The 10029-nt window shown below is 54.1% G+C and overlaps 1 protein-coding gene across 1 annotated transcript; it reads left to right on the top strand.

Moving 5' to 3' along the window:
* Window positions 1–698: 698 nt before the first annotated feature.
* LOC104531556 (ephrin type-A receptor 10-like) lies at window positions 699–4192 on the top strand (the record flags this gene model as incomplete). The annotated part of the gene is made up of 6 exons (XM_029087096.1): window positions 699–752; window positions 877–1080; window positions 2770–2919; window positions 3116–3309; window positions 3425–3580; window positions 4084–4192. Coding segments are annotated over exons 1-6 (867 nt in total), but the record flags the coding sequence as incomplete, so codon positions are not given.
* Window positions 4193–10029: the final 5837 nt, after the last annotated feature.

Genomic DNA, 10029 nt, shown 5'->3' with positions numbered 1-10029 from the left:
GGGGCAGGAAGGCTCCTGTGCAGGCAATGTGCTTCAGCTGCCACTTTGGAGCAATGATCTGGCTGTGCAATACTGTTGCTCTCTGGAAATCGAGTGTTTCCTCATATATTGGCTATTTTAGCATTCTGATGATTAATAAAATGCTTACAGCTAGATTAATAAATCCAGGTAGTAGGACTGGCTTAGCAGCAAAACTGTGCGCTCTTAATAAAAGCAAATTGGAATGAGGTTCTGTCAGTAAAACAGATGACTCTGACTGCTCCCAGCTCTCGTGGGAGCGTGTGCGCTGAACTGGCTGCGGATGCTGTAGTGAAATGGATATTCATGTAAATCCAAAGGAACGTGAGCACGTGTGCTGATTTGCACCAGCCTTTTTATTGGGTAGGGAAGTGTTTCCATCCTGAGTCTTGGCTTTTGCTTTCACTGAGTAGTGCTGTTCTCCTCTGTGGTGTGGTTCAGTGTCCTGATAAAAGGAACATCTGATACTGGGAGCCAGTGGGTTCCCAGCTGGGAACCACAGGAAAACCTTGGACCTGCTGCTCATTGCAAACTGTCTGAGATAAAGTCCTGGTCTCCCCTGACAGCCGGGCAGCACGGGCTGACCACGCTGGAGGTTGGCACCCCTGCAGCGTTAGAACTGCCTGCAGTGATGGGCAGGGCTCACCCCGTGCTCCTTGTCTGTCCCTGCAGGGAGCACCATGATGATCGTGACAGAGTTCATGGGGAACGGCGTGCTGGACTCGTTCCTCAGGGTGAGTGCTGTGGGATCTGCCACGGGTGGTAACTGCTGGGGTCTGTCACCTGCGCAGGCTCTGCTGGCGCTGTCCCCTCAGCTGGGTCTTTCTCACCTTTGGCTTTTCCTCCCCTTTTTGACAGAAACATGAGGGACAGTTCACAGCCACCCAGCTCGTTTGCATGTTGCAGGGGATTGCCTCCGGCATGAAGTACCTGACAGAGATGGGTTACATACATAAAAGCCTTGCTGCTCACAAAGTCCTGGTGAACAGCAGCCTGGCTTGCAAAATAACTGGTTTCAGACGGCCACAAGAAGATAAGATGGAGACCATCTTCTCCACCATGGTAAGATGCACTTCCAGATTCTACTGTCAACATTCCCCAAAAGCAAAACACTGACAGAACAGCTATAAAACCTCCACAGAGGTGGATCTCCCTGGCTGCAGTGCACAGCCATGGCCAGGAGCACTTGGACTGGGGCTGGGTGTCACGGGAGGGGTTTGCAGCCTGCTCTGAATGCTGAAGAGGGATCAAATGCAAAGGCAGCCACAGCTTCTGCAGGTGGAGTCAGTAAGACCTGTAGCAATCCTGCTTCAGAACCAGTATTTTTCCTAGACTCCCGTTTCCTTCCTCATGTATGAACGCAGGCTGCATCGTACAAGTTTTTCTTAACTAGAAATCAAATGTGTTTAGCCAGGGAATTGCACAGCAGCCGTCCCCACCGTTCTTCCTCTGGCCACAGCCCTCCAGCTCTGGCAGCCTCAGCGTTCCTTATGTCTGTTTTATCACTTGTAATGAAATTCATGGTTTCCAATTAAGAATTTAAGTCCTGCTTGATTCGCACTTACACCTCGTCAGCTCTGCTAGCCAGCGTGTCTCCTGAGTGCCTGCGTGTGCCTGGAGAACTGCCCGGGAGCCCTTGGGCACAGAGCTGGGGGGCTGCCCCTGCCCCGCTCCTTCCACACACGCTGCGGCGCGTTTTTAACGGCAGAGCAATGAGATTTATGTCACTTGGTGCGTGGCAGCTGCTCTGTATCAGCTGGGTCTGTTAGCACTTCACATTAACCAGGTATTAATATTTTAAAGAGCATTGATTCCTCAATCAAATAAGCACTTATTGTTTGCAGGAGGCAATGGGCAACGCCAAGGCGGTAGCAGCTGACGTGTGCTGCCCGCAGGGACCCTGCCCGTGTTCCAGCGCAGGGTGTGGGTGTCCGGTGGGAAGAGCTGGTTTGTGGGGTTTGGCCCAGGCTCTGCCAGGAGCTGCGGTCATTTGCCAGCTCTGAGCGGGCTGGTGGCAGAGTCTGGGAAGACTTGTTCAGCCGTTGTCACTAGCTGCAGGGAGGCACGCTCAGCGCGCTCGGTCGGGAGAGCACCACTGTCCCCAGGAGTCCCTGGCGCAGCGTGACCCCATCGCGCCGGAGCTGCAGAGCGCTGCCTGCAGAGCTGCAGCTCAGCTGGGGCTGTCGTGCCACAAAGCTCTGGAGCAGCGTTTCCCCAGCGCTGGCGTGCTGCCCGCTGAGCCAGGGGATGGAGAGCACAGCAGGACCCCTAGCTTCTCCCACCACAGTGCAGCGGGGCTCTGGCTCTTGGGTCAAGGTCTCCCCGCTGTTAATTACAATTAGCTGCGGTGGCTGTCACCTGCTTCCCCTGGTGCATCCAGAGGGCTCTACAGACAGAGACAGGGATTGCTAATTACAGGAGAGCAAGCCAGGGTGGAGGGACTGTGTGTTTGCGCAGCTCTGAAACAGTTTTCATTAAATATTAATATAGAAAATGCCATCAGCTCTTCCCAGGGACATTCTCCTCTCCCATTAATATTTCAGGACTGACGCTCCCACGTAGCATACAGTTGCATGGCCATTTTAAACCAGATTGAGGCAAAAGTTTTCTCTTAGTACTAAACCTGTGCATGGCACGTGGGCTTGCTCGGTGTCCACTCTGTGATGCCAGGCAGGGCACAGCGAATGGCCACCCAGGAATCATGTGGAACGGCTGTGCCAACACATCTTTTCTCCCCTTCTGCCCATCCAGCGTGGGAAGAGCCTGGTGCTGTGGTCGGCCCCAGAAGCCATCCAGTATCACCACTTCAGTCCGGCCAGTGATGTGTGGAGCTTCGGCATCGTCATGTGGGAAGTGATGTCCTTTGGCGAGAGACCCTACTGGGACATGTCCAACCAGGACGTGAGTCATGTTGGCCGCGGTAGATGATGTTGCTGTTGCTAATGGTGCACAGGCGGCTCTGTGGTGCACAGAGGAGCTGCTGTCACTCCCTGACAGGGTGTGAGGAGGGGGGCTTGTCCCGGGGCTTTGCCTGCGATCTGCATCACAGTGCCTGACCCTGTCCCGTCACCTCCTCCACCCTCCTCTGCCTCTGCAGGTGATGAAGGCTGTGGAGGACGGGTTCCGCCTGCCCGCCCCGGTGAACTGCCAGCCACCCCTCCACCAGCTCATGCTCGACTGCTGGCAGAAGGACCGCAGCCAGAGACCCAAGTTCTCGCACATCCACAACATCCTGAGCAAGATGGTGCAGAGCCCAGAGCCCCCAAAGTGCCCCAGCTCCACCTGCACCAGGTGACCGTCCTCTTGCTTTGCTGCCTGTAATTCTGCTCTGTCTGCTGGTCCCCACCTCAGCCGAGCCGAGCCCGGCTCCCTGCTCACCGCCCCGTTGTGTTGGCAGGTCCCGCAGCACGTCCATCCCCCTGACTGAGCGCACCTTCTCAGCCTTCCCGTCTTTCAGCTCTGTGGGCGAGTGGCTGGAAGCGATAGAAATGGGCAAGTACAAAGACAACTTCACTGCTGCAGGCTACTGCTACCTGGAATCAGTGGCCAGGATGACAGCCCAGTAAGTAAACTGGTTTCCTGGCTTTAACCTCGTGTTACTGGGCGCAGCATGAGCGAGCTCGGCTTTGCAGTTACAGTCAGTCACTAAACAAGAGGACACGTCTGTGAGAGCTCCCTAGCGTGGGCTGGGCTGCGTGTGTTGTGCAGCTCAGTTGCTGTTTGATGAAGCTGAGGTTTAAAGCTGTAGTTTCTGACCACAGCAGGGTTGCCTGTCTCTCCCAGGAAGCAGGGTCAGATCTAATGTGATTTACTGGCACCCTGTTAGGGGGGCAGCACAGGGTGGCAGGGCTGGGAGCCCTCCACGCCTGGCACGCTGCAGGAACGTGTTACCCCTGGATTCCCTGTCGGGTCGTGTTGCTTTGGCTGGGACAGCAAGTTGGGGATTTCTCACTTCGGGAGGCTGATGGTCTGAAACCTGCGCTGCCCTTGCCTGGCAGTAGTTGGTGTCGGGGCTCTTCACACTTGGGGCTGTTTTTCACAGCTAACACGGGGCTCATTTTGCAGAGATGTCCTCAGCCTGGGGATCACGCTGGTAGAGCACCAGAAGACCATCCTGAGTGGGATCCAGACTCTCCGGGCCCAGGTGATCCAAATGCATGGCCGAGGCGTGCAGGTGTGAAGCATCCGCCCGCAGAGGTGCAGAGCCCTGACCCGACGCTCCGGGGAGGACACAGCCAGCCGGCCCCACACCGGACCAAACCTCTGAAACCTCGTGGTTTCAGGTGGGATGTAGGAATCGCTGGGCTGCTGCCAAACAAGTCATTCCACGTGGCAAGAGAGCAGGGCTTCCCGTCCACTGTGCTGGGGATGGCGAGGATCCCTGGGACGTGTGCGGTTCCTAGGCGGACGTGGCTCTCCCTTGCACGGTTTTGTAAGCTGAGTCAAACTGCAGTGATGCCATTTCACATGGTAATGAGGTTAACAGGGTGGATGGACATTTGTGCACTGTCTTAATCCAGAGCTGACAGCATTTTCGTATCTAGCATCCTACTGGTGAAATCCATGGGTATTTTTATACAAGCTGACATGTTCTAGCAACCCCACAAGGAGCTTTTATTGCTTTTATTTTTAGAGAGCAGAGCACAGCTCACACCCAGCGCCCAACTTCTGGAAGGTGACTTTCCCCATCTGCTATGCTGCAAGGAAACTCTTTCGCAGCCGGGTCCCTTCCGCTCTGAGTTACTTCACTGAGTCTTGACACCACAGTTGGTGAACAAAAACATATATTCTCCGCTAAAATGCAGAGCAAATGGTGCTGAATGTTTCTGAGGCTCTCTTGACAAGACAATTTCAGGGGAAGAAATGAAAAGCTTTGATGAAGAGAGCCATAGCCAAGGGAGGGCAAGCGGTGGAGCCCTTGGGCTGCCCTGCTGATGCTCTCAGCCTTCACTGCCTTTTTTGCAGGTCCTGGTCCCTCATTTCACTGCTGGAGCCCAGAAGTGGGGCAGGAACTTACAGACCAGAGCGACAGCAGGCAGGACTTTGCTGCCAACATGCAGACCAAGACCTGTCACCCGTGCAAGGCTGAGGCTAAAGCATCTGCTGCTTCTGTAGCCTCTTCCCCGCTTCCTGCCTTGCAGATTTGCGGGCAGAGCATCCCGCATCTTGCCTTTGCTGGCTTCTTGGGCAGCTGTGGTGGGCTCAGTCTGCTGTCGTGAGCTGATGCCAGAGCCTGGGACCTCCCTGCTGTCAGCTGAGCTGGAGCATCCTGCTTGGAGGTGTCCGCTCTGCCTCGGAGCAGTAGATGGGATGAGTGCTCTTCCCTTTCTAGGTCTGGAAGCTTTTGTAGGGGAAAAGGTTTTACAAACAGCACTAACTCAGCCTACAGCAGCAGAAAGGAACCTCTCAATTCTGCCAGAAACGGGATGAAAAGCTGGGAATGGGTTTGGAGTTGGAGAGACAGCGAGCATGGCTGTGCTGGGAGTGGATGCTTCCCATGTCTCCTCTGGCAGCGTGCCCCTGGCCACTGGAACAGCCACCTCAGCTGTGGTGAGAGCCCTTCTTCTGCTTCTCCAACTGCCCTGTGCCCGGCTGGGAGCAGGGAAGGGAACAGCAGCTGCCTGCCTGGCGCGTCCTGCTCGGCCGTGCGGGTTAACGCTGGGCAGGGATCCCCAGGGCTGCAGCGCGTCCCGCAGCGGGGCACAGCCTGGGTCTGGGTGTTCGAGGTGGCAGCAGTGGCTGTGCCAAAGGGACCACACATCCCAGTGGGGTGCTGGGGCTTGGGCAGAACTGGCCATTGCATCCATGGGGTCCCTGAAATCCTCCCTGCAAACCAAGGCACATCAGCACTTTATGTTGCTGCAGATGGCAGCGTGGCACTGCCTGCCTTGTGCGCTCCCACTGATGCTGGCCCGAGCCCTGACAGGAGACATAAATAGCATCTGCTTAATAATACAAGTTTCCTTGAAGTTAGTTAATTAAATGGGTCTTTGCAGCCTTGTTCAGAGGTTTGTAGGCCTTTTATGATCATCTGTAAGTATTGCAAGTGAATTATTTATGATGAAAGGCAAAGATTTACAAAGGGAACGAATGCTGTAGGAGATGTTCACAGTGTGGCTGGAAATCTCTTTGAGTCAGACCCTCCTGTCAGGCTGCTCTGAGGGGATGAGGCAGCAGCCTCTGGCGGGGCTGGCACGGCACCCGCCCTGCCTGGGCATCTTCCTCTCTCCTGGTCATGGGAGAGCAGAGCGGCAGGACCGTGGGTGCTGGTGGCTGTCCTGGGCCCACTGGCCTTGGCAGAACGTGTTACCAGAGGGACCCAGCTTCTGCTCAGTCACAGTGGGTCCCTTTTTCCTCAGGCTCTTTTGGCTCAGCGTGGGGCCAGGCTGGGTCCAGCAGTGCTCAAGATGAACAAGATTTCACTGTTCTCACATATTTTAGCTTGATTGCATCAGAGATCAGAACTCTGCCTGAACTTCACGGACCAGGGGTCTCAAAAAGGTGCCAAGTGATGCTGGTTTATCTGTGTTCTGACAAACCTGTGCAGAGCTCAGGACAGGAACTCACACGTGCTGGGGCTGGGAGCTGCTGTGGGTCTGCGGGTGCAGATGGAGCCGCTGCAGCAGTGGGTGAGTGCTGGGTGTGCTCTGGGGAGTTTGCTGCTCTCTGGGTTAAATGAGCTCTCTCCTTCCTGCCACCTCTGCAGTTAAACAACATTCCCCAATCTAATTTGGTTAGAATTTTTTCAATGGAAATAACTTATCTTTAAGTTTGTCCTGTGTCTGGTCTGGTTGGTCACTTGCTGTCTTGCTGTTTCCCACCCAGAAGAGAATAATGGTGAACAGAAACCTTCATTTGGTAGGAATGCCAGATCCTGAGGATCAAGTGCAATTTGTATGCTCTTTATGTTTACATTTTATCTATAGAGAAAGATTATTATAGTTCTCTAGGCAGGGAGTTGAACCAACTTGATTCCGGATCCTCTCCCCCTCTCCCTGCTCTTGTGTGTCCACCAGAATTCCCAGCAGCCTCCTGCCTTGGGATGCTGGGAGCGGTGCTGGAAGGTCACTGCCAGAGGGGCTGGCTCCAGGCTGGTGCAGCTGCTTTCAGGGAGGTCTGGGGAAATCCAGGGCTTGGTGATGAGGTGACAGTGCTTCAAAATCTGGGAAACACTCCTGGCCATGAGTACAGAGGGACATGTTTCTCTTGAACCCCCCAGAACAGACCCTGTCTCCAAAGTTAGGGCTGCGAGGAGGGGTTGGCTCTGGGTGCCACCCGCATCCCTCTGAGCATCCCCAAGGAGAGAGGTGCCTCAGCACAGCTTGTCTGGAGTCACGGCAGTTTCTCCTGGCTGTGGTGACCGGTGGCTCTCAGGGAGCTGTGGGTCAGCCCTTGGGTGTGCCAGACCCAGGGTGCTGGAGGGGTGTGGGAGTGAGTGGGGACAAGGGCCATGTCTCACAGTGGCACTGCTGAGCGCGGGCAGGACACACAGCTTCATGATCTCTGGCACCCTGCAACACCCCCTGTGTGAAACCAAAACTGGAATCAAGTTGGTTCATCTCCTGATGCTTTTTGATATTCATTAACCACGTGTTATATACTGTAAATATGTATTTGAGAAGTCAATATATATTTTTATAAGCCTGAAACAAATACCATAAGGGACACTGTGCATTTCATGTTTGAACTATAGTGAGACATCTCCAGGGAATCACTGTTGGTTTGGAATAATGAATAATAGTAATAATAATAATAATAAAAATAAATGGTAATGAAGATCTATTGACATTTTTGTTAATTTTGTATTTATTGAACTATGTTTAAAGATTGCAATAATGAGATATCTAAGCACCCAAGTAAAAACAACCACTAATTCTGCCCTGGCTTGTCTGCGTGGGTCATTTCAGGCGTTCTGATGAGAAGTTGTTGGGTGTTGTAAGAAGGTGTTGGGTCAGGGATGGTTTTAGTTACGGCGAGGTGTGAAATGATGCATTGTTTGATTAAACAGCACAGGTGCTAAGCTGAGAGCCTTTGCTCCTGCTGCAGAGGAGGCAGCAACGGTGGAACTCAGGATGGTTAGTAGGTCAAGAGAGGTTCTCCTCCCCCTCTACTCTGCCCTGGTGAGGCCACAGCTGGAATATTGTGTCCAGTTCTGGGCCCCACAGTTCAGGAAGGACAGGGAACTGCTGGAGAGAGTCCAGCACAGAGCCACCAAGATGATGAAGGGAGTGGAGCATCTCCCTGCTGAGGAAAGGCTGAGGGAGCTGGGGCTCTTTAGCTTGGAGAAGAGGAGACTGAGGGGTGACCTCATTCATGTTTATAAATATGTAAAGGGTGAATGTCAGGAGGATGGAGCCAGGCTCTTCTCAGTGATGTCCAATGGTAAGACAAGGGGCAATGGGTGTGACCTGGAACACAGGAGGTTCTGCTTCAACTTGAGAAAAAACTTCTTTATGGGGATGGTGACAGAGCCCTGGGACAGGCTGCCCAGGGAGGGGGTGGAGTCTCCTTCTCTGGAGACATTCAAAACCCGCCTGGACACCTTCCTGTGTGATCTCATTTAGGTTCCTGCTCTGGCAGGGGGATTGGACTGGATGATCTTTCGAGGGCCCTTCCAATCCCTGACATCCTGTGATTCTGTGATGGTGCTTTCTTGGTATTGACACTCTGTTAGGGGGGAAAAGCCCCGTTCCCGAACTGGTGCAGCGCGTGTGTTTGTAGGTGGAAGGGCTCATGGTTGGCCTGTCCCTCCTGTCACCCTGAGGACCTGCTGACCTTGGCAGTGCTGACAGTGTGGAGCTGGCAGTGCAGGTGCAATTGTCCGTTTAATATCCATGTTGCTGTGTGAGTGTGGGGATGCTGCTGAGCAGAGGGAAAACGCTGCCGCGTTACTGTGCTCAAGGCATGTCATTAATTTTTTAATTGAGTAAATGAAAGCAGTGTATAGCCAGCATGTTAAATGCACATACTGCACAAACAATAATATTCAGAAATAATTTGATACGACTCTTTCACTAGTTCACATTTCTTCTCTCTCTCTTAGGCTGCTTAATGCCAAAGAACACGTATCAAACCTCGTTGCGCTGTGCTGACAGCTGCCAGGGAGAAGGAACCGAATGGGTGCTTAAAATGGGTGAAGTCTATTTGCCTTCTGTCGATCAAGTAATTCAGCCAGCCTTCGCTAGGAGCCTGGCCAGGCTGTATTGGCACTATAAAGAAATAATCAGAGCTCTGAAGCAGGGTTATGAATTGTGGATTGCGAGTCACGGCCAAGCAGCTGTGGTTTTTGCCCGTAGTTATCCGCACTCGTGTGTCCTGCGGTTTGTGGCTGATGGTTTCACCCCTCTTCTGTGACCTTTCCTGGCACGGTCTTGGCTGGGGACCCCTGTGCTGCCAGGGGATGGGGACCCCCAGCACAGACAATGAGGACTGTGGTGCAGGACACGGGTGATGCTGGAGGTGGTGGGGGTCTGCAGCTGCAGACATCACCCTCCCTCGGGGCCGGCGGGCAGGCAGGAGCGATGGCAAAGGGACCGTGTGCTGGGTGCAGGGGCAGCTCCCCCCGGGCTGTGCTGTGCAGATCCAGCCGTCAATAACTGAGATCATGTCCCATGGGGACTGTTCTGCTGTAGGCTGTGTGCAGTGGCTGGCAGAGAAATGAGGGATGGTGAGCAGCAGGGTGAAAGGTCAGTGTGAAAGGTGGCTGGAGTGGGCAGCAGCCGCGCTCCGTGCCGTGGCTCCACGCCCACGACGGGTCGGATCGGGCCCCCGGCATTGATGGAGAGTGGGGGCCGGGGCTCTCTGGGGACAAAGGAGGGATCAATAAGTTGTTATGGCTGAGATGCAGCAGTGATCGGTCAGGGGAGGGCTCAGCACGTGGCAGGAGCTGACTCCCATGGGGGATTTTTTAAAGAAAGTCTTTATCTGTGGTGCTGGTGAGAGCAGCCGGCGGCAGCGTCCGGCCAGCCCTGGGCAGGTCTGTGGCTGCAGGAGTCGGGTCTCCTCTTCTTG

The sequence above is a fragment of the Antrostomus carolinensis genome, unplaced genomic scaffold (assembly GCF_000700745.2).
Source record: "Antrostomus carolinensis isolate BGI_N321 unplaced genomic scaffold, ASM70074v2 scaffold44349, whole genome shotgun sequence".
Classification (NCBI taxonomy): Eukaryota; Metazoa; Chordata; class Aves; order Caprimulgiformes; family Caprimulgidae; genus Antrostomus; species Antrostomus carolinensis.
Note: the sequence above shows the minus strand (reverse complement) of the source record. Positions and strands in the feature narration are given on the sequence as shown.